The sequence below is a fragment of the Lampetra planeri genome, chromosome 74 (assembly GCF_965212315.1).
Source record: "Lampetra planeri chromosome 74, kcLamPlan1.2.h2, whole genome shotgun sequence".
In the NCBI taxonomy this organism is placed as follows: Eukaryota; Metazoa; Chordata; class Hyperoartia; order Petromyzontiformes; family Petromyzontidae; genus Lampetra; species Lampetra planeri.
This window is the reverse complement of record NC_136179.1, coordinates 2227128-2253220: the sequence shown is the minus strand read 5'-3', so window position 1 is coordinate 2253220 and position 26093 is coordinate 2227128. Positions and strand designations below refer to the sequence as shown.

At 43.5% G+C, this 26093-nt stretch overlaps 1 protein-coding gene across 1 annotated transcript in view; it reads left to right on the top strand.

Annotated features, from left to right (window-relative positions):
- The window catches only part of LOC144737812 (uncharacterized), a 59716-nt gene that overhangs the window by 17539 nt on the left and 16084 nt on the right, over nt 1-26093 (top strand). Inside the window, exon 3 of the mRNA XM_078620686.1 lies at nt 4512-5068. Within this exon, the coding sequence (XP_078476812.1) occupies nt 4512-5068 (557 nt within the window). The remainder of the gene's footprint in view (nt 1-4511; nt 5069-26093) is intronic.

The following is a 26093-nucleotide window of genomic DNA, read 5'->3' as shown; positions in this document are numbered from 1 at the left end:
TTCGGCGATCGTGGCGGCCAGTGCCGCATTCCCCGGCCATTTGCAGACGACCCCCGGCTTGCGTTTGAGGACCTCGTACGCGTGAATGCTCGTGGCGATCGCCAGGGAGCAGATCTCCATCTCGTCTGCCACGTTGATGGGGACCCCCAACTCGTGGGCCAACACCAGCAGCTGCTCCGTCACCATGGCGTCCTTCCCCTCCTTATCCATGCGGGGAAAAGCCGCGTCCGCCAAGGCGAGCAGTGCCGTGCGGTAGGCTAGCGTCGTTTCCCCAGCCACCTTCCGCCGATCGTAGAACTGGTGGCGGCACGTGGAGGGCGGCCCGAACACCTTCGCCATCAGGTGTAGTGCGGCCTGGAGCGTAGAGCGGGACGACCTTGCAGCAGATGTGAAGGCTGCAAGCGCGTCGTCGTCAAGCATCGCTGGCAACGCACGCAGGGCAGTGGTGTCGGACCACCCCGACATCTCCTGATGAGCGAGGAACCTTCGTTGGAAGGCTCCCCAGTCGCCCCCATCCGCCTTGAACGCCGACAGCGCGGGCAATCTTTGCTGGAGGACCCGATCGTCGTCGACGTCGGAGAGATATTCCCGCGCTCCGCTGGAGTTGTGTAAAATGTCGGCTCGGTTGTCAGGCGCAAAATGGAGGGCTCCGGCGCGCGCCGATGACGTGGGCTGCGCTGCGCGGAGGTGTCCGGCCACGTGGCGTCCGTCTTTCCCGCCAATCGGTGGCGGCCCCCCAAAAACGGCGGCAACTTTCAGACTTTTGGCGCGAAGCGCCTTTTGGCGGGAATCCTCCACCGTCGCTTCCTCCACGACCCCCGCAGCCGTTTTTCCGCTCGCCGGAACGGAGATGTCGGCCAAGACAGCGGCGGCGGCGAGTAGCAACTCCGCCAACCGGGCGTGCGCGTCCTGGAGGCCGGTGTCGGAGGCAAGCGGAGCGTCGGCCATCACCGCGAAGTGCTGCATCGGCGGCAACTCCTCGTCCTCTACTCCCGAGGTCGGTGTCCCCGGTACGCCGTCGTCATCCCGACCTCGCTCGTGGGTACGGGTAGTCTTCCTTGTGTCCATACTTCTTGAAGACAGGTTTACTTCTGACGCCAGTTGTAATGTAGTAACTCGGCGGGAGACGACTTCACGGGTAACACACTCTTTATTTTATCAAACTTGGTTACAGGTGACTAACACCTACTTGTATCTCGGGTGACAAACACCCACTTAGCTACTTGGCGACTAACGCCCACTGAGCTACTCGGATGACCAACATCCACTTAGTACTCGGGTGACAAACACCCACTTAGCTACTTGGCGACTAACGCCCACTGAGCTACTCGGATGACCAACATCCACTTAGCTACTCGGCGACTAACGCCACTGGGCTACTCGGATGACCAACATCCACTTAGTACTCGGGTGACAACCACCCACTTAGCTACTTGGCGACTAACGCCCACTGAGCTACTCGGATGACCAACATCCACTTAGCTACTCGGCGACTAACGCCACTGAGCTACTCGGATGACTAACATCCACTTAGCTACTCGGCGACTAACGCCACTGAGCTACTCGGATGACTAACATCCACTTAGCTACTCGGCGACTAACGCCACTGAGCTACTCGGATGACCAACATCCACTTAGCGACTAAGTCTTCAGCTCCGTCTTCGGGTCTTCAACTGGGTAACTCTCCCCGAGTGCTCTCGCGCGTCCCCCTTTATACCCCACCTGCGGACGTCGCTGCGAGCACCCACTTATTCGACCAATCGCCGGGCGCTGGCTACGATCCTCTTTTCCCACATCTCATCGTGCCTCACCACTCACGCCGCGCCGCCCCGTCATCTGTCACTCCCGGCGCGCGCGTCCACACCACGCCCACAACGCGTGCCCAACCCCGCACCCCGCGCCGCCCCGTGATCCATCACTGTCACAGTCGGCGCACGTCAATACCACCACTACATATAAAAACGTATTTTTAACAAATGTTTGTCCAGTCTTTATTTTATAATGTTCCTAGCAAAAACATGTTAAGAGAATTTCAGGTGGAGGATCTCCATCACACAAGTGTGCCCTTAACCGGCAGCATCTTGGCTGTCTACCCGATTAACACGTGTACCTAGATAGACAAATACTAAAAACAGACGTTAGTAGCAGTTAGAAGAAATCAACACCTAGCACCTTCAACTATACACATTATACATCCAACTCGTAAATGGAGCGGTATATGACAGCCTTCGCTGCTGTCGACGGGGCCAAGCAGCGAGTGTTTAACGCCATTGTTTCAGAATCCGTGTCATCACCCGATCACAGCGCTTACCCAAACTGCATCTCCCCAACAAGGCAGCCTTCCCTATGCTGTGTATTTTAGCAGTTTATTTACGGACGCACTTGAAGATAACAATTCGTCTAGAAAAGGCAGGCGACTTGTTCTACCAACAGGATTTCAAATTTCTACCGAAAGAAGTATGAGTTCATTCATGAGTAGTATTTACTAAGCCCCGATGGCACTAACCTACACACAGTTATGATTAAGCAAAGTAAACATTAGTCGCTCATCCCAGCTCAGACATGATCATAGCAAATATTTCAAAATCCGTGTCGGGTCCCACGAGAACAGGGCACGTCCACAAACTCTCAAATTATAAACTCACATTGCATACTCTAACATTATAAACTCTAACAATATAACCTTTAAACTATGAGCTATACATTGCAACGCTTTAAAATAACACTACAAACTAGTGTTATAGTAAACTATAATGTTGTGAACTCTAACAATATAAGCTATGTGCGATACATTATAACGCTATAAAATTACATCATAAACTAGTGTTACAGATTAGAACACCGTACATTGAAGTGTGATTTTCGACTCTCATTCGAATTCTTAGCTTCACACCGTGATCCTCTAAGAATCACACTATGCTCGTGAGTATGTAACATGTCTGTATGTAACATGTATGTATGTAATATGTATGTGTGTAACATGTATGTATGTAATATGTATGTGTGTAACATGTATGCATGTAACATGTATGTATGTAATATGGACGTGCGAAACAAGGGTGGAATATGTGAAACGACTACAAACAGCTGGGCAGCAGAATCGGAAGTAGCTGCGTCGCCCTGGAAATGTGATGTTGCTGCTGTTGTTGTCGCTGCTGTTGTTGCTGCTGTAGTTGCTTCTGTTGCTGTGATATACGCAGGGAGGTGGTGTTCCGTGATGGGATGATGCATTTGATTAAAGCCTCTGACCATAATCACCCGATTGACGCCCTTGATCGTCGCATTTGATCAACTCTGATATTGTAGACTCTCACATGTTAAGCTCTATCATAGTGAAACATTATATTATAACCTATGAACTACAAACTATCCATTGTAAAGCTGTAAAAATTAACCCGTAAAAACTAAGTTTTTCACTATAAATCCTTTATATGCGTGGCGGCTAGAGTCCTCTCGTCCTCTGGCTTGAGATTGCTGCCACCTATGGGTCAGATGATTGCCTGCCACCATTAAGCAATTGGTAATGACATACAATTTTTTTCCTAAAAAGTGTAAAATTTTGGAGAAAAACATTTCACGAAAATTAATTGTCATGCACAACGAGTCTATGTGCAAAATGTCAGCTCGATTGCATCACGGGAAGTGGGTAAGAAAACGACTGAAAGATTTGCACGGTCGTAAGCGCGCAAGCAAGCAAGCAAGCGCGCAAGCAAGCAAGTGAACTTAATATAAAGGATTTAAAAAGAATATTACCTATTGGGTTTCACTCCCTCGTCGAGAAGGCCGCTCTCTTCCTTTTCTAAAGTTACGTGCTAATTTCTCTGCATTCACTTTAATCGAGGACAAAGTTTTTCCATTTATTCAAAATAAGCGCACAATTACACACTGAGATGCACTTAAATATTTATGCATGAAGCAGGGATTGTGCCTTCCAAAATTAACAATCGAATGCAAATATTCTGAAAGACAAAGGATTGGATCCTAGGGGGGGAGTTATAAGGCGGCTCAGAAGCAGAGCTCAATGCCATTTCGAGAGAGAACTTGATGAGGTTGGACGCTCGACTCGTCGCTCTGCTGATCGCCCTTCAACCGCGAGACAACGCAGCCTGGCGAGCACAATTGCTGTGTCGACAGTTAGGCGACTTTGCGTCGGGAGAGTTCGTGGCGACATCTTCAGACGGGTTCCAGACATCGATATACCGTGAATCTCCAAGTAAGTGTCTATTTTCGCGGATAAACTATTAAACGTGTTCGTCGTCAAATTTACGGGATTTTTTTGAGTCTCGGTTAGATGCGAGTGTCGTTCTTGTTTTAGCAGTTAACAAAATCCAAAACTCAACGCTAAACATCCTTTCGGCCGAAAGCGTACTTTTGACTCCATAACACTGCTGCTGTTTCTACGCTCACATGGACAAGAGACTCTCTCCACAGCCCCACGCACACGGAGGCAAGAAGCTATTCAATTGCTCTCTGTGTAGAAAGGCATTTTCACGGCCATCAAGTCTTAAGAGACACCAGAGAACACACACGGGTGAGAAGCCATTCCTGTGCCCTGTGTGTGGGAAGATATTTGCACACTCCTCAACTCTTCAAGACCATCAGAGAACACACACGGGAGAGAAGCCATTCCTGTGCTCTGTGTGTGGAAAGGCATTTGCACACTCGTCAACTCTTCAAGACCATCAGAGAACGCACACGGGCGAGAAGCCATTCCTGTGCCCTGTGTGTGGCAAGACATTTACAAAGTCATCAGATCTTCAGAGTCATCAGAGAACACACACGGGTGAGAAGCCATTCCTGTGCCCTGTGTGTGGGAAGGCATTTGCACACTCGTCAACTCTTCAAGACCATCAGAGAACACACACGGGAGAAAAGCCATTCCTGTGCCCTGTGTGTGGGAAGGCATTTGCACAGTCATCACATCTTCAGAGTCATCAGAGAACACACACGGACGAGAAGCCATTCCTGTGCTCTGTGTGTGGGAGAGCATTTGCACGGTCATCAGCCATGAACAGGCACCAGAAGGTCCACAATGATAGTAAACTGAAATCAAAAGCTGAAATTCAAGGTGCTGCAATGAGTCCTGAAGAAGTTTCCACCTTCGATCCCATGCAGTTGGATCCCGAGAGATGGCTGGATGTAATGGAGTGGCTCGAGAGTCAACCAGAGAGCTCGGGGTGACTGAAAAAATATTATGTCATGTGGTTATACCTTTTAATCCGTATCGAGTACTTTTGTGTGTAATTTTGACCATTTTAGTTTTACAGTTTTTGTGAGTTTAATTACGTGCACAGTGGTGGTTTGTAATGTTATCGGATTACTTGCCGAAGTGGTGTGATGAGCACTGGTTGTGAGAGGGTTCAATTGTAGTCGTTAAGTGTTCCTGTTGAGCTAAAGTTGGAATGCCTCTCTAGGTACATCTTTACTCAACATTTTAAACGATTTTTTTCAAGTACATAGCTTTTTTTATTGGTATTAATGGCCTTTAGATAGCCTATGTCAGGATGTACATTGATGACTCGTTCGTTGGATATTTGTCCTTGACTTCAACATAGACGCACAGTGAACAAACGTGGTGAACTATTAAGGAAATCATGGGGAATGATACTATAACGCTTTGTATTCCTGGAAGAGAAATGGTTTGCATTGTACTGGAAATGTGTGAACATAGGACATAATAAATATTCCCTTCGAGTTTTGACGTAAAAATGATTGCAGATGAATAAAAACGTATTTTTAACAAATGTTTGTCCGTTCTTTATTTTATAATGTTCCTAGCAAAAACATGTTAAGCGAGTTTCAGGTGGAGGATCTCCGTCACACAAGTGTGCCCTTAACCGGCAGCATCTTGACTGTCTACCCGATTGACACGTGTTTCTTGAGGGGAAAGGTCCCCGTAGTTAATCGTTTCTCAACGTACCAGTCCTTAATCCCGAAGTGTGCCACGGATAAACTGTACTCTATAACATATAAACTGTAACACTATAAACGATAATACTAAACATAAAACGACTATAAACTAGTGTTTTAATTTAGAACGATATAAACGGAGGTAAGGTATTATAATCTCATTAGAAGCATTAGATTCACAGTGTGGTCTTATTAGAATAGCACTTTGCTCATATGTATGTATGGTCTACGTGCAAGGATCGGATAAAAAAAATTTAAAATTACAACACGGTCGTATTACAATCACGATTTTCACTGCTAGATGAAGGTCTCATCTCAATGTCATCGAATAGCAAAAGACGGAATATTATTATATTAATACTTAGAAAAACACCACTGTCACATGACAAATTCTCAAACTGCAACATTCAAGTGACAGAACAAAAAAAAGCCTAAAAAAAGAACAACAATGGACAAATCCAAAAAAACAGTCATAACACGCATGTTAGTAGCTGTTAGAAGAAGACAACACCTAGCACCTTCAACTATACACATTGTACAGCCCCAAAGAGCCAACTCGTAAATGTAGCGGTATATGACAGCCTTCGAACTTCTTACTTTCGTTCTCGATTAATTAAGACATTCTTGGCAAGTGCTATCGCTTTCGCTCGTGATTTGCCTCCTAATTATTGGTCTCAGTTTTCGAGAACCAACAAAATAGATGTGATGTCCTCAATTATTCCAAGCTGCACAATCCACGGTTGCAGACTGCTTTGAACAGCCAAATGTTATCACGGTAAACAATTCGGACCACAGCAGGACGCTCAATCTCGAGCATCTGCGAAGCAACGATATGAGGGCTAAGACCTGCAAGTTTATTCGAGTGTTGACGTTTTTTTAGCAAGATAGTTAAGTTCATTTATGATAAGAATTCGTCGACATGGCAGGTGTCTTGTTCTCCTTAATCAACCAAAATTATGACAAATTATGTCATAAATGAGTGTGAGCTAATTCTTCGGTAGTATTCGCTAAACACCGATGGCACTAACCTACACTAAGTTATGTTTAAACAAAGTAAACTTTAGTCGCTCAAATCTCAACTCAGATAGGATCATCTCAATTGTTTCCATAGACGTGTGGAGTCCCACGAGAGCAGAGTCGGCTGCAAACAGCCGGGCGGCAGTTTGAGCAGAAGCAGAAGTCGCTGCTTTGCCATCGAACGGTTTTGTAGCTGCTGTAGTTGCTTCTGTTACTGTTATATACGCAGCATGTTGGTGTCCCGTGATGGGATAACGCCTTCGATGAAAACTCTGATGCAACCTACCAGATCGAAGCCATCGATCGACGCCTTTTGATATACTGTTACATTGTAAACTCTCACACTGTGAACTTTAACATTATGAATTCCAACAATATAAATTAAACATTAACATATACATTTGAAGAATATACAAAATACTGTAAATTAGTGTTATAGTAAACTCTAACAATATAAGCTATGAGCTATACATTATAAGGCTATACAATAGCATTATTAACTAGTGTTATAGATTAGAACAACCTACCTTGAAGTGTGATATTCGAATCGCATTCAAATTATTCGAATCACTCCGTGGTCCTCTTCGAATCACACTACGGTCGTAAGAATGTAACATGTATGCATGTAACATCTCTGTATGTAGTAAGTATATATGCATGTAACATGTCTGTATTTAACATTGTGTATGAAGAAAGTATATATGCATGTAACATGTCTGTATGTAGTATGTATGCATGTAATATGTATGTAATATTGATTTGAAGCTTTCGTGACTGCATGAATCCATACTCTTTGGTTCTTTCGGTAAAGTCACGTAGGTAGAAATAGAACAAAATAAATCACGACGTTTCGAACGCAACACAAGCGCATTCAGGTGAAAATCGCATTGTGTGCGATGTCTACTGCGAGCAGCCCGATGTCTGCTGCAGACATCGTTTTGGGCGCTTGTGTTACGTCCGATACGTCGTGATTTATTGTTTTATTTCTTCCTACGTGACTTTACCGAAAGAACCAAAGAATAGAGATATTCTAATACAATATTAGAATATAATTATAAGTATTAGAATCGCAATGTGATCGTCTTGGAATCACACTGCGCATATTTATGTATAGTGAACGTGCAAGCGAACGCTGCTCGTATGTATGAAAACGCACTCCCTTATGACCGACATTGTACTAATTTTTGTTGATCGATTAGAACAAGGCACGTGCCACGTCCAAACGAATTCTTATCAACAATAGTGTCCTTAAATAGTATGCTAAAGTAAATGTTATAACTGGATTAAAACGTGCACCCCTCCTTCGCATTTACGACTAACAATTTGCATTTGCACATAACATACATTAAAGCACAGTAATTCGCTAATACGACCGTATTGTTATTCTAAAATTTGAATGCGATTCCTACCCTCTACCCCCACAGTTCACATATCCTACCGCCACTCCGATTGAACGGACAATTTACATACATGTGTCGAGTGCCATTATAATACTTCTAATGAGATTTAAATACCGTACCTCCGTTTATGGTGCTATAAATTATAAAACCAGTTGATATATTTTTTGTCGTTTAATGTTTAGTGTTATTGTTTATAGTGTTATCAGTTTACACGTTTTAAGTGCAGGTGATGTCCGGTATACTTCGGTATTCTGGACCTGAATGTTGCGACACGATTAATAACGAGGACCTTTCCCCACCAGAGCGCAATCCACTAATGAAAATAACTCGGGGCGGCGAGAACACGTGCTTCCATGGGCAGTGGGGGACAGGGCATGGTTGTATTGCCTACAGGTGCCACCGGGAAAATCCCCCAAGTTGCTCCGCCCATGACGGGGTCAGGTAGAGGTCATAGAGGTGGGTGATGTAAAGACAGTGCGTCAACTAAGGGACAAGTGGTGACAACAAGAAAGAGAGAGTTCGAGAAGGCAAGGCGAGACCAAGTGTGGACGGAGGTTCAAGCCGAGAATGAGAGAGGGGGAGGAACGAGGTTTGGGGCTGTGTTGGCTGGTTGCTGTCTCGTCGTCGTCGTTGCTATATCGTGACGCCTGGGGTCTGAAACCGCGTTAAAGGCTAAATAAAAGAACCCTCTGCAGTCTGAGTCCGGAGTCATTACAATTGTAACGATTCATTATTTCACGGGCTAATATTGGGTTTGTGCGATTATTTTACATATTCATACTGAAAATTGCTATTTGATGCCATTGAGATGGAACCTTCATCCAATAGTGGACAGCTTGATCCTAATACCACCAAAGTGTTATTCAAAAAAGTTTAATCCCATCCTGATCCTGCACCTTCATGTTTCACATATTTCACCCTTGGTTCGCATGTCCATATTACATACATACATTTTACATGCATACATGTTACATACATACATTACAGTCATGCATATTACATACAGACATGTTACATACTCACGAGCATAGTGTGATTCTTAGAGGACCACGGTGTGAAGCTAAGAATTCGAATGAGATTCGAATATCACACTTCAATGTACGGTGTTCTAACACTAGTTTATGATGTAATTTTATAGCGTTATAATGTATCGTTCATAGCTTATATTGTTAGAGTTCACAACATTATTGTTTACTATAACACTAGTTTGTTGTGTTATATAACACTAGTTTGTAGTGTTATATTAAAGCGTTACAATGTATAGCTCATAGTTTAAAGGTTACATTGTTAGAGTTTATAATGTTAGGGTATTCAATGTGAGTTTACAATTTGAGAGTTTGTGGACGTGCCCTGTTCTCGTGGGACCCGACACGGATTTTGAAATAATTGCTATGATCATGTATGAGCTGGGATGAACGACTAATGTTTACTTTGTTTAATCATAACTGTGTTTACGTTAGTGCCATTGGGGCTTAGTGAATACTACTCATGAATGAACTTGTATCGGATAGAAATTTTAAATCGTGTTGGTAGAACAAGTCGCCTGCTTTTTCGAGACAAATTGTTATCTTCAACTGCGTCCGTAAATATTCCGCTAAAATACACAGCATAAGGAAGGCTGCCTTGTTCGGGAGATGTAGTTTGGATAAGGCGCTGTGGCCGGGTGATGACACGAATTCTGAAACAATGGAGTTAAACACTCGCTGCTTGGTCCCGTCGACATTAGCGAAGGCTGTCATATACCGCCCCATATACGAGTTGGCTGTACAATGTGTATAGTTGAAGGTGCTAGGTGTTGTCTTCTTCTAACAGCTACTAACGTGCGTGTTTTGTCTGTTTTTAGGATTTGTCCATTGATATTGTTATTTTTATTGCGGCGTTTTTTTATTGAGTTCTGTCATTTGTTTAAGAATTCGTCACGTGAGCGTGGTGTTTTGCTTGTGGGAATTTCGCTTTGTCACAATTTGTGATTGTTATAATAATAATTGTAACGATTCATAATCTCATGAGTTTATAATGGGTTTGTGCGTGTATTTATATAAATATATTCCGTCTTTTGTTATTCGATGACATCTAGCAGTGAAAATCGTGATTTTAATATGAACATGTTGTAATTGTAATAATTTGTATACAAATTATTACACTATACATACATATGAGCAGAGTGCGATTCTTATACGACCACACTGTGATTCTAATGCTTCTAATGATATTATAATACATTAACTCCGTTTATATGGTTGTAAATTAAAACACTGGTTTATAATCGTTTAATATTTAGTGTTATCGTTTATAGTATTGCAGTTTACATGTTATAAAGTACAGCTTATCCCCGACATACTTCGGGATTAGTGACTGGTACGTTGATGAACGATTAACTACGGGGACCTTTCCCCTCAAGGAACACGTGTTAATCGGGTAGACAGCTAAGATGCTGCCGGTTAAGGGCACACTTGTGTGACGGAGATCCTCCACCTGAAATTATCTTAACATAGGAACATTATAAAATAAAGACCGGACGAACATTTGTTATGTGCAAATTTGCATTTGCACATAACATACATTCAAGCACAGTAAAATGCTAATACGACCATATTGTTATTCTAAAATTTGAATGCGATTCATCTTCTTGGTTCTTTCCGTAAAGTCACAGAGAAGGGAAGTCATACAATAATAAAATAAAACATAAATAAAATAATTCTCACGACGTTTCGGTCCCAACGCAAGCAGCCGTCTTCAGGTGAAGAATGAAACACCACCAAGCTTGGAGCGTACATTTAAGCTGGGTTGGAGGGGGGGAGGTGGGAAGAAGAGCGCCTTGACAAAATAATTTGCATATAAATAGGAATTTAGCATATTTATGGGAAATGCGTAGGAGGTGGACGGGGGGTTTCAAAGTCATATTATGCCCGTGCATTATGCAGGACATTAAATTACATACTGTATTACTATACATCACTCTATACCTTCGACTATAATATTACCGATTTAAAGAGTTCGTGACTGCAGGGATTCATCTTCTTGGTTCTTACGTGACTTTACCGAAAGAGCCAAGAAGATATAATATTACCCTCAGTATTATTCTACCCACCCTACTGTACACCACACTGCTGTATATTCACTATACAATTACGATACTGTATATTACGTTATACATTGTATTAAACATTACAATTTTATACTATTTATACAATCTGCTATACACTATACCATTGACCGTCGCGTGAAAGATACTAAGAGGATGCAATGAAATATGTCAATGGGAGAGTGGTGGTCGGAGACTTGCAGCGGAGCAAAGAATCCATTCCCTTTGGAAAATACAAGATATATAGTCAATGCCAGTGAGTTATTCAATGACATCTAGCAGTGAAAATCGTGATTGTAATATAACCATGTTGTAATTGAAATATGTTTTATCCGATCCTTTCACGTACACTATACATACATATGAGCAGAGTGCGATTCTTATACGACCACACTGTGATTCTAATGCTTCTAATGATATTATAATACCTTACCTCCCTTTATTTGGTTATAAATTAAAATACTAGTTTATAATCGTTTAATGTTTAGTGTTATCGTTTATAGTATTGCACTTTACATGTTATAGAGTACAGTTTATCCCCGACATACTTCGGGATTAGTGACCGGTACGTTGATGAACGATTAACAACGGGGACCTTTCCCCTCAAGGAACACGTGTTAATCGAGTAGACAGCCAAGATGCTGCCGGTTAAGGGCACACTTGTGTGACGGAGATCCTCCACCTGAAATTCTCTTAACATGTTTTTGCTAGGAACGTTATAAAATAAAGACCGGACAAACATTTGTTAAAAATACGTTTTTATTCATCTGCAATAATTTTTACGTCAATACTCGAAGGGAATATTTATTACATTTCCAGTACAATGCAAACTATTTCCGTTCCAGGAATACCAAAGCGTTAAAGTATCATTCCCCATGATTTCCTTAATAGTTCACATTTGTTCACTGTACATCTATGTTGAAGTCAAGGCCATATATCCAACGAACGCGTCATCAATGTACATCCTGGAATCGGTTATCTAAAGTAGATTAATCCGTTTAAAATGTTGAGTAAAGATGTAACTGGACGCATCCCAAATTTAGCTTAACGACTACAATTGAACCCTCTCACAACCAGTGCTCATCACACCACTTCGGCAAGTAATCCGATGATATTACAAACCACCACTGTGCACGTCAATAAACTCTCACAAAACTGTAAAACTAAAATGGTCAAAATTACACACAAAAGTTATCGATACGGCTTAAAAGGTATAACCGCATGCAACATTATATTTCAGTCATCCCTGACTCTCGGTTTGATCGTCGAGCCACTCCATTACATCCAGCCATCTCTCGGGATCCAACTGCATGGGATCGAGGGTGGAAAATTCTTCAGGACTCAATGCAGCACCTTGAACTTCAGCTTTTGATTTCAGTTTCCTATCATGGTAAACCTTCTGATGCGTGTTAAGATTTGACGACTGTGCAAATGCCTTCCCACACACAGGGCACAGGAATGGCTTCTCGCCCGTGTGTGTTCTCCGATGGTCTTGAAGAGTTGACGAGTGTGCAAATGCCTTCCCACATACAGAGCACAGGAATGGCTTCTCGCCCGTGTGTGCTCTCTGATGAATCTGAAGTTGTGATGACTGTGCAAATGTCTTCCCACACGCATGGCATAGGAATGGATTCTCGCCCGTGTGTGCTCTCTGATGAATCTGAAGATGTGATGAGTTTGCAAATTTCTACCCACACACAGAGCACAGGAATGGCTTCTCGCCCGTGTGTGTTCTCTGGTGACTCTGAAGATGTGATGACCGTGCAAATGTCTTCCCACACACAGGGCACAGGAACGGCTTCTCGCCCGTGTGTGTTCTCTGGTGACTCTGAAGATGTGATGACCGTGCAAATGTCTTCCCACACACAGGGCACAGGAATGGCTTCTCGCCCGTGTTTGTTCTCTGGTGTCTCTTAAGATGTGATGACCGTGAAAAGGACTTCTCACACACAGAGCAATTGAATGGCTTCTTGCCTCCGTGTACGTGAGGCTGTGGAGAGCCTCTCTGCTCCATGTGAGCGTAGTTACAGCAGCGGTGTTATTGAGTCAAAAGTACGCTATCGGCCTCAAGGATGTTTAACGTTGAGTTTTGGATGTTGTTAACTGCTGAAACAAGAACGACACTCGCGTCTAACCGAGACGCAAAAAAATCCCGCTAATTTAACGACGAAAACGTTTAAGAGTTCATCCGCGAAAATAGACACTTACTTGGAGATTCACGGTATATCGATGTCTGTAACCCGTCTGAAGATGTCGCCACGAACTCTCCCGACGCAAAGTCGCCTAACTGTCGACACAGCAATTGTGCTCGCCAGGCTGCGTTGTCTCGCGGTTGAAGGGCGATCAGCAGAGCGACGAGTCGAGCGTCCAACCTCATCAAGTTCCCTCTCGAAATGGCATTGACCTCTGCTTCTGAGCCGCCTTATAACTCCCCCCCCCCTAGGATCCAATCCTTTGTCTTTCAGGATATTTGCATTCGATTGTTAATTTTGGAAGGCACAATCCGCATGTCTATTAACATACCGAAGGGTAATGTGCCCATTGTGCTTCATGCATGAATATGTAAGTGCATCTCAGTGTGTAATTGTGCGCTTATTTTGAATAAATGGGATTAAAGTGAATGCAACACTCCGGAGACAAACAGCGAGGCATGGTTTTGCCAGCCACCACCTCGTTTGCCGCAGCGACTTTAATAGCTGCTCTCAAACAACACTGTCACCAATAGTCGTTTATGGGCTAGGGTGTTAAGCGGACAATCAGTCGTTTTGGGCAAGGCGTATGGGATAATACACACCTCTGTTATCCCATAAACACAATACACAGCAGCGAGAAGGCTGCCTTGTTGGGGAGATGTAGTTTGGGTAAGGCGCTTTGACTGGAGTTCGGCGATGTGACTGGGTGATCACACGGATTCCGAAAAGCAGCGGAGACGATACGATCCACTGCGCTCCATCTCCCCACATGGACAACGACATTCTAGTTTCAAAAAAATTACATTGATTCGACACATTCAGTGGACAGTGTGATTCTAATACGACTAGCGGGATTCGAATAATTGTAATTAGATTCTAATCCTGCACATTCTACCCCTGGTTCGCATATTCACTTATCATACGTACGACCACAGTGTGAGAGATTAGCATGATGTTAATGTAAGAAATAAGCATGTAACCGTAGAAAAGGAGGAGAGCGGCCTCCTCGACGAGGAAGTGCAACCCAACGGGTGCAATACAAAGGGCATTAGAGCATGATTTATAATATTATATGTTTGAGTTTAACATGTGAGAGTTTACAATGTCTGAGTTGATCAAATGTGCCGATCAAGGGCGTCAATCGGGTGCGATTGATCATAGTTTTTGATCAAAGGCATTATCCCATCACGGAACACCACATCCCTGCGTATATAACAGCAAATAAAGCAACTACAGCAGCGACAACGATATCAGCAACGACAACAGCAGCAACATCACATTTCGAGGGCAATGCAGCTACTTCTGATTCTGATTTTTCTGCTGCCCGGCAGGACCCCACACGTCTTTGTAAATGATTGCTATGATCATGTCTGAGCTGAGGTTTGAGCGAATAAAGTTTACTTTGTCTCACCATAACTGTGTGTGGGTTAGTGTCATATGGGCTAGGCGAATACTACTCATTAATGAACTCGCACTCCTTTATGACCGACATTGTACTAATTTTGGTTGATCGAGTAGAACCAGGCACGTGCCATGTCCAGGCGAATGATTATAAACAATAGTGTCCTTAAATATAATGCTAAAATTAACGTTAACACTGGATTCAACGTGCACCTCTTAACAACTGCCTCGCATTTACGACAAATGATTGCATTTGCACATAACATACATTCAAGCACAGTAAAATGCTAATACTATTGTTATTCTAGGAATTCTAATGCGATTCTTACCCTGCACCTCCCACAATTCGCATATCCGATCCCCGGTTCGATTGAACGAACACTTTACATACATATGAGCAAAGTGCAAATATAATACTTCTAATGAGATGTGAATACCGTATCCATAAATTGCCTAAATATGAAAATGCGTCGTTAAACCCGCCACCACCCAACACACCTAATAAGTAAGGGTTGTCACGTCCAGCACAATGGTGTGTTTCAGAGCCAAGCCACAACATATACAATCTGAGTACGACGTTTCGCCAGTAATTACAACAATTTTCATTAGGCGACGGCCAGTTTTGTGGAGACGTCCTCCTGTTTCGTTCCGTAAATAGAGAGGTAGATGTGATGACAAAACGTGTGTGCTCTTCTTGCGCGAAGTGGGGGAGGGGGGGTGTTAATGGATACATATATATGGCTATGGGTACCCATTGCCGTTTGGGTAATGTATATGGTAATCAACGTACATTAGGCATGCGAATTAAGTGAACCCATTGACCTTGTACTTCCTGTCGATTGTGTGTACTAAAATAGCCGTGCCAACGGTAATCCTAATTGAAGAATAGTGACCGGAATAGACATGCTTTAGTAACGAATTGTCATGTTCTGTTTAAGTGACAAACCTTACTATTTTCATGTGGTGGGTTTAACAAAATATATTTTTTACTTACGCAATTTAACCCAAAAACCTGTTCGATTTAACATATACTATACATATTTATGAGCAGAGTGCTATTCTAATACTTATAATGAGATTTTAATATCGTACCTCCGTTAATGGTGTAATAAATTATTAAACCAGTTTATAGTAGTTTAATGTTTAGTGCTATCGTTTATAATGTTACAGTTGACATGTTATAGAGTACAGGTGATCTCCAGTATACTTCGGGATTAGGGACCAGAATGCTGCGAAACGATTTATAACGGGGCCATTCGCGTCTAGGAACATGTTAATGGGGAGACAGCCAAGATGCTGCTCGTTAAGGGCAGACTTGTGTGACGGAGTTTAGCGAATACTACCGAATAATTAGCTCACACTCATTTATGACAAGATTTGTCGTAATTTTGGTTCATTACGGAGAACAAGACACCTGCTATGTTGACGAATTCTTAGTACATATAGTGTACTTACCTATATTGCTAAAATATCGTTAACACTAGAATAAACTCTTAGCCATCCCATCACGTTGCTTCAAATATGCTCTAGGTTGAGTGTCCTGATGTGGTCTGAAGCATTTACTGTGATTAAATTGAAGCATTCAAAGCGGTCCACAACCCTGAATTGTGCAGCTTGGAATAATGGAGGAATTCGCATTAATTTTTTTTGTTTTTTTGAACCTGAGGCCATAATTAGGAGGTACATCACAAGCGAAAGCGATAGTATTTGCCAAGAATATCTTCATTAATCGAGAACGAAAGTAAGAAGTTCGAAGGCTGTCAAATACCGCACCATTTACGAGTTGGTTCTTTGGGGCTGTACAATGTGTCGAGTTGAAGGTGCTAGGTGTTTTCTTCTTCTAACAGCTACTAACGTGCGTGTGATGACTGTTTTTAGGATTTGTCCATTGTTGTTGTTTTTTTTTTAGGCTTTTTTTCTTGAGTTCTGTCACTTGAGTGTTGCAGTTTGAGAATTCGTCTAGTGACAGTGGTGTTTTGCTAAGTATTACATATAAATATTCCGTATTTTGAAATATAATTTAATTTCGGGTTTGTCTATGGCAGTATATAGTGCGGGGTAGATCCGTGTGATGTAAGAAAAAGTTTAGCTGGAGGCATATTAAAAAAAGAAAAATTGCGGCCTAGAATTGTAATGTATGACTTACTGTTGGTAGCTCAGCTTATTGGAGAGTATATTTAGCATATTGATAATATTGATGTAGTTTATATTTTAGTTTTTTACGTGGTGGTATGGCAGCTGCAGCTCCTTATTATTTAAATTCCATCCATTTATTACTGCTAACCCCAATTCCTCCCTTTCTTCCTGCTAATCCTACATAATGCACTGGCATAATATGACTTTGAGACCCCCCCCTACCTCCTACACATTCCACAAGTAGTGACTAATCCCCTATCTGCATTTGCCATAAATATTCTAAATTCATCTGTTGATATGCAAATTCCCTTGTCAAGGCGCCCTTCCCCCTCCAGCTTAAATATACGCTGCCAAGCTTGGTGGTGTTCATTCAGACGCTGTCTTTCTGACAGCCCTGTTCTTCACCTGAGGACGGCTGCCTGCGTTGTGGCCGAAACGTCGTGATAATTTTTTTATTCTGTTTTATTTGTATTATTTTATTATTTCCCTTCTACGTAACTTTACCGAAAGAACCAAGAAGATAACCTACACACAGTTATGGTTAAACAAAGTAATATTTAGTCACTTAATTATCAGTTCAGACGTGATCATCGCAATCATTTCCAGCCCGGCCACAAACAGCCGGGAAGCAGAAGCAGCAGAATCAGAAGTAGCTGCGTCGCCCTCGAAATGTGATGTTGCTGCTTCTGTTGCTGTTATATACGCAGGGAGGTGGTGTTCCATGGTGGGATTACGCCTTTGATCAAAGACTCTGATCAAACGCTCTAACATAGTGAAACATAATATTATAACCTATGAACGCTGTAAAATACTTTTAACTGTTATAGTGGGATTATAATCGCATAAGAATAATTAGAAGCGCACTGTCCTCAAATTAGAACCGGGTATAGGATATGCAGGATTAGAATCGAATTACAATTATTCGAATCCCACTAGTCGTCAATTTGTGATTGTTATAATAATTGTAACGATTCATAATCTTATGAGTTTATAATGGGTTTGTGCATGATTCTTATACGACCAAACTGTTATTCTAATGATATTATAATACCTTACCTCCGTGTTATCGTTTATAGTATTACAGTTTACATATTATAGAGTACAGTTTATCCCCGACATATTTCGGGATTAGGGACTGTTACGTTGATGAACGATTAACTACGGGGATCTTTCCCCTCAAGGAACACGTGTTAATCGGGTAGACAGCCAAGATGCTGCCGGGTAAGGGCACACTTGTGTGACGGAGATCCTCCACCTGAAATTCTCTGAACATGTTTTTCCTAGGAACATTATAAAATAAAGACCGGACAAACATTTGTTAAAAATACGTTTTTATTCATCTGCAATCATTTTTACGTCAAAGCTCGAAGAGAATATTTATTATGTCCTATGTTCACACATTTCCAGTACAACGCAAACCATTTCCGTTCCAGGAATACCAAAGCGTTAAAGTATCATTCTCCATGATTTCCTTATTAGTTCACCACATTTGTTCACTGTGCGTCTATGTTCAAGTCAAGGCCATATATCCAACGAACGCGTCATCAATGTACATCCTGAAATCGGCTATCTAAAGTCGATTAATACCAATCAAAAACAGCTATATACTTGAAAGAAAAAATGTTTAAAATGTTGAGAAAAGATGTACCTACAGACGCTTTCCAACTTTAGCTCAACAGGAACACTGAACGACTACAATTGAACCCTCTCACAACCAGTGCTCATCACACCACTTCAGCAAGTAATCCGATAACATTACAAACCACCACTGTGCACGTCATTAAACTCTCAAAAAAACTGTAAAACTGAAATGGTCAAAATTACACACAAAAGTACTCGATACGGCTTAAAAGGTATAACCGCATGCAACATTATATTTCAGTCACCCCGAGCTCTCGGTTTGATCCTCGAGCCACTCCATTACATCCAGCCATCTCTCGGGATCCAACTGCATGGGATCGAAGGTGGAAACTTCTTCAGGACTCATTGCAGCACCTTGAATTTCAGCTTTTGATTTCAGTTTTCTATCATTGTGGACCTTCTGATGCCTGTTCATGGTTGATGACAGTGCAAATGCCTTCCCACACACAGGGCACAGGAATGGCTTCTCGTCTGTGTGTGTTCTCTGATGACTCTGAAGATGTGATGACCGTGCAAATGTCTTCCCACACACAGGGCACAGGAATGGCTTCTCGCCCGTGTGTGTTCTCTGATGACTATGAAGATGTGACGAGTGTGCAAATGTCTTCCCACACACAGGGCACAGGAATGGCTTCTCGCCCGTATGTGTTCTCTGATAATCTTGAAGAGTTGACGAGTGTGCAAATGCCTTCCCACACACAGGGCACAGGAACGGCTTCTCGCCCGTGTGCGTTCTCTGATGAGTTTGAAGAGTTGACGATTGTGCAAATGCCTTCCCACACACAGGGCACAGGAATGGCTTCTCGCCCGTGTGTGTTCTCTGGTGTCTTTTAAGATTTAATTGCCGTGAAAATGCCTTCCCACACACAGAGCAATTCAATGGCTCATTGCCTCCGTGTGCGTGGGGATGTGGAGAGCGTCTCTGCTCCATGTGAGCGTAGTAACAGCAGCGGTGTTATCGAGTCAAAAGTACGCTATCGGCCGCAAGGATGTTTAAGGTTGAGTTTTGGATGTTGTTAACTGCTAAAACAAGAACGACACTCGCGTCTAACCCGAGACGCAAAAAAATCCCGTAAATGTGACGACAAACACGTTTAAGAGTTTATGTGCGAAAATTGACACTTACTTGGAGATTCACGGTTTATCGATGTCTGGAACCCGTGTGAAGATGTCGCCACGAACTCTCCCGACGCAAAGTCGCCTAACTGTCGACACAGCAATTGTGCTCGCCAGGCAGCGTTGTCTCGCGGTTGAAGGGCGATCAGCAGAGCGTCCAACCTCATCAAGTTTCTTCTCGAAATGGCATTGAGCTCTGCTTCTGAGCCGACTTATAACTCCCCCCCCTAGAATCCAATCCTTTGTCTTTCAGGATATTTACATTCGATTGTTAATTTTGGAAGGCACAATCCGCATGTCTATTAACATACCGAAGGGTAATGTGTCCGTTGTGCTGCATGCATGAATATGTAAGTGCATCTCAGTGTGTAATTGTGCGCTTATTTTGAATAAATGGAAAAACACGTTTCCCATGCCCTCCATTGCCCTATATTTAAAGTGAATGCAGCCCCGTGGTGTTGCCAAAAATCGCCGAGCTTCGGGAGTGAGCACATACAGACGCGTAGAGACCACACTTGCAATATAATCACTCTAACATCAGTAACCAAAATCCGATCTGGTACATGGTCTCCGCTTGGTCTGGATTGTATCTGTCATCACTCCGGAGACAAACACGAGGCATGGTTTGGCCAGCCACCACCTCGTTTGCCAAAACGACTTTAATAGCTGCTCTCAAACAACAATGTCACCAATAGTGGTTCATGGGCTAGGGTGTTAAGCGGACAATTAGTCGTTTTGGGCAAGGCGTATGGGATAATACACACCTCTGTTATCCCATGAACACAATACACAGCATCGGGAAGGCTGACTTGTTGCGGAGATGTAGTTTGGGGAAGGCGCTATGACTGGAGTTCGGCGATGTGACTGGGTGATCACACGGATTCCGAAACACAGCGGAGACGATACAGTCCACTGCACTCCATCTCCCCACATGGACCTCGACATTCTCAGTTTAAAAAAAATGAACATGTATTTTAAAAATAAGTTTTTGAAATCATGTGTATTGTTTATATGTAAAAATGTGTGATTGTTATATTCTTTGCATGTGTGTATGTGTCGGGGTCGCTGGCCCCCGAAGTCCCTCCATGCTCCGTGCGTGTGGCAGGGGCCCCGCCCGACGGCTCCCCTCCCTGGTCCGTCCCTCCGCGAGCTCGTGTGAGAGGCATAGCTCGCCGCCCGCTCTCGTTCACCTGCAAACGCTGCGTTGTCTCTCCACGGCTCACGCGCTATTAAACGGGGGTCAGGGGTCGGAGGGCGAACGACGCTGCCCTCACACTGCGCGAGTCCCGGCGGCGACAGACGGAGCGGGGACCTGCGGGCGCACCGACCCCTTCCCCCACACTACGAGCGCACACACCTGCACACACGCGACACCCACTCGTGCGCCGCTCTACGCAGCGCTCACTCACGTGGCGAACTACTGTGTACACACGCGCACCCACACACGCCGCTCCGCGCACTCCAACTCAACTCACGTTATGATCGCGCACCTGTATCACACACGGAGTGAACCCACGCGACACCCGCTCTCGCGCCGCTCTGCGCAGCGCTCCCCCGAGGCGAGCCGCAGCACTACACTCACCCCTGACTACTCGCGTTATGATCGCGCACCTGTATCGCGCACGGGGTGGACGCACGCACCCACACGCAGCTCCCCACGCGACACACTGCTCAACAAGATCACGCGAGACCACGCTTCGCTATTAATGATTTATTATCTGCTACTCGCGAATTGATGCTAAGTCAGTGAGTCGACGAGGCTGGCCCACGCTGATACCTTTATGCCTATTCCCGATTTATCTGCTATGATTATAATTTACCTCCTTACTCACTGTTAGGTGCTCACGGCGGTCCGTTGATCCCCTGCTCGCAGCGTACCTCGGTGCGTCACACGGACGTCCGGGTCGCTGGGCTGGAGCTGCGTATCGTCGCCTCGCGCTGGAGTGAGAGACCCCGATTTCCCCTTTGCGCCCACTATTTATCCTCCCTACCTCAAAGGGCGTCGGCTCTGAACAATGGGCTCGCGCCCCTCTTTTACGCGCACCGCGGTTCCGGGCGCCTGTGATATGCTAATCAGTGTGCGGCGTTGCGCGGCGTAAATTCTAATTAATCCCTTTCCCTCCCTAACAATGGTGCCTGCGCGCTCAAGCGTAATATCCCAACCATCCGTGACTATGCGCAAGAGCCCCTGCGGTCCCGCTACTCATGCTGTCCCGTCCCTCCCCTGCTTGCCCCGTCGACACGTGGGTGGTGTGTGTGGGGGATGCGCTTCAACCGCGGTGGCCGAATGCCCCTCGCCGCGGCCACACCATCTTAAGGCAGGTCGCAGCGCCGCGGTGCAACGTAGCGTCGGGGGAGGCCGTCCAATTCCCTGATTGCCGGAAACCGTGAGAGTTAATCCCGATAAGGGTTTCTCAGATAAAAACCGGTCAATCAGGTGACCTTCCCTTCCAGCTCTATGGAGGGGGGGGGGGGGGGATGCGTGCGGGTGTGTTCATGTGAGGTGAGGTGAGGGGGACGAGGGGTTGGCTCCGTTGCTTGGTGGTGGCGAGGTCGGGGATGGGGCGCCTGCTGAACGGCTTCGTGGCGGCGGCATCACATAATCAACGTACATTAGGCATGCGAATTAAGTGAACCCATTGTCCTTGTACTTCCTGTCGATTGTGTGTACTAAAATAGCCGTGCCAACGGTAATCCTAATTGAAGAATAGTGACCGGAATAGACATTTTTTATTAACGAATTGTCATGTTCTGTTTAAGTGACAAACCTTACTATTTTCATGTGGCGGGTTTAACACAATATATTTTTTACTTACGCAATTTAACCCCAAAAACCTGTTCGATTGAACATATACTATACATATTTATTAGCAGAGTGCTATTCAAATACTTCTAATGAGATTTTAATACCGTACCTCCGTTAATGGTGTAATAAATTATTAAACCAGTTTATAGTAGTTTAATGTTTAGTGCTATCGTTTATAATGTTACAGTTGACATGTTATAGAGTACAGGTGATCTCCAGTATACTTCGGGATTAGGGACCAGAATGCTGCGAAACGATTTATAACGGGCACCATTCGCGTCTAGGAACATGTTAATGGGGAGACAGCCAAGATGCAGCTCGTTAAGGGCAGACTTGTGTGACGGTGATTAGCGAATACTACCGAATAATTAGCTCACACTCATTTATGACAAGATTTGTCGTAATTTTGGTTGATTACGGAGAACAAGACACCTGCTATGTTGGCGAATTCTTAGTACACATAGTGTACTTACCTATATTGCTAAAATATCGTTAACACTAGAATAAACTCTTATCCATCTCATCACGTTGCTTCAAATATGCTCTAGGTTGAGTGTCCTGATGTGGTCTGAAGCATTTACTGATTACATTGAAGCATTCAAAGCGGTCCACAACCCTGAATTGTGCAGCTTGGAATAATGGAGGATTTCGCATTAATTTTGTTGTTTTTTTTTTAACCTGAGGCCATAATTAGGAGGTACATCACAAGCGAAAGCGATAGTATTTGCCAAGAATATCTTCATTAGTCGAGAACGAAAGTAGGAAGTTTAAATGGTGTCATATACCGCCTAATATTCCAGTTGGCTCTTTGGGGCTGTATAATGTGTAAAGTTGAAGGTGCTAGGTGTTGTCTTCTTCTAACAGCTACTAACGTGCGTGTGGTCTGTTTTTAGGATTTGTCCATTGTTGTTGAACTTGTTGTCGTGCGCATTTCTTGTTGAGTTCTGCCACTTTAGTGTTGCAGTTTGTTAAAGAATTCGCCACGTGAGCGTGATGTTTTGTTTAGTGGGAATTTCGCTTTGTTACAATTTGTGATTGTTATAATAATTGTAACGATTCATAAGCTCATGAGCTTATAATGTGTTTGTGCGTTTATTTATTAATAGAAAACTGTCTATTGCTCTTCGATACCATTGAGAGGGAACATTCATCCAGCAGTGAAAATTGTGATTCTATAACGACCGTAGTGTAATTGTAATGATTTTAATCCGATCCTTGCACGTACACTATACATACATATGAGCAAAGTGCTATTCTAATAAGACCAAACTGTGATTCTACTACTTCCAATGATATTATAATACCTTACCTCCGTTTATATGGTTCTAAATTTAAACACTACTTTATAGTCGTTCAATGTTTAGTGTTATCGTTTATAGTATTACAGTTTACATGTTATAGTGTACAGTTTATCCCCGACATACTTCGGGATTAGTGACTGGTACGTTGATGAACGATTAACTACGGGGACCTCTCCCCTCAAGGAACACGTGTTAATATGGTAGACAGCCAAGATGCTGCCGGTTAAGGGCACACTTGTGTGACGGAGATCCTCCACCTGAAATTCTCTTTACATGTTTTTGCTAGGAACATTATAAAATTAAGACTGGACAAACATCTGTTAAAAATACGTTTTTATTCATCTGCAATCATTTTTACGTCAAAACTCGAAGGGAATATTTATTATGTCCTATGTTCAAACAGTTACAGTACAATGCAAACCATATCCGTTCCAGGAATACCAAAGCATTAAAGTATCATTCCCCATAATTTCCTTATTAGTTCACCACATTTGTTCACTGTGCGTCTATGTTGAAGTCAAGGCCATATATCCAACGAAAGCGTCTTTAATGTACATCCTGAAATCGATTAATACCAATAAAAAAAGCTATACACTTGACAAAAAAGTGTATAGCTTTTTACCTACAGACGCATTCCAACTTTAGCTCAACAGGAACACATAACGACTACAATTGAACCCTCTCACAACCAGTGCTCTTCACACCACTTCGGCAAGTAATCCGATAACATTACAAACCACCATTGGGCACGTCATTAAACTCTCATAAATACTGTAAAACTAAAATGGTAAAAATTACACACAAAAGTACTCGATACGGATTAAAAGGTATAACCACATGACATAATATTGTGTCAGTCACCCCGAGGTCTCTGGTTGACTCTCGAGCCACTCCATTACATCAAGCCATATCTCGGGATCCAACTGCATGGGATCGAAGGTGGAAAATTCTTCAGGACTCATTGCAGCACCTTGAATTTCAGCTTTTGATTTCAGTTTCCTATCGTTGTGGACCTTCTGATGCCTTTTAAGAGTTGACGACTGTGAAAATGCCTTCCCACACACAGAGCACAGGAATGGCTTCTCGCCCGTGTGTGTTCTCTGATGAATCTGAAGATGTGATGACCTTGCAAATTTCTTCCCACACACAGGGCACAGGAATGGCTTCTCGCCCGTGTGTGTTCTCTGATGAATCTGAAGATGTGATGAGTTTGCAATTTTTTTCCCACACACAGAGCACAGGAATGGCTTCTCGCCCGTGTGTGTTCTCTGGTGTCTCTGAAGATTTGATGACCGTGCAAATGCCTTCCCACACACAGAACACAGGAACGGCTTCTCGCCCGTGTGTGTTCTCTGGTGTCTCTTAAGACTTGATTGCCGTGAAAATGCCTTCCCACACACAGAGCAATTTAATGTCTCCTTGCCCCGGTGTGCGTGGGGCTTTGGAGAGCGTCTCTTGTCCTAATGAGCGTAGTAACAGTAGCGGTGTTATTGAATCAAAAGTACGCTATCGGCCCCAAGTATGTTTAGCGTTGAGTTTTGGATTTTGTTAACTGCTAAAACAAGAACGACACTCGCGTCTAACCGAGGCACAAAAATCCCGTAAATTTGACGACGAACACGTTTAAGAGTTTATCCGCGAAAATAGACACTTACTTGGAGATTCACGGTATATCGATGTCTGGAACACGTCTGAAGATGTCGCCACGAACTCTCCCGACGCAAAGTCGCCTAACTGTCGACACAGCAATTGTGCTCGCCAGGCTGCGTTGACTCGCGGTTGAAGGTCGATCAGCAGAGCGACGAGTCGAGCGTCCAACCTCATCAAGTTCCCTCTCGAAATGGCATTGAGCTCTGCTTCTGAGCTGCCTTATAACCACCCCCCTAAGATCCAATCCTTTGTCTTTCAGGATATTTGCATTCGATTGTTAATTTTGGAAGGCACAATCCGCATGTCTATTAACATACCGAAGCGTAATGTGCCAATTGTGCTTCATGCATGAATATGTAAGTGCATCTCAGTGTGTAATTGTGCGCTTATTTTGAATAAATGGAAAAACTTCGTCCTCGATTTAAAGTGAATGCAGAG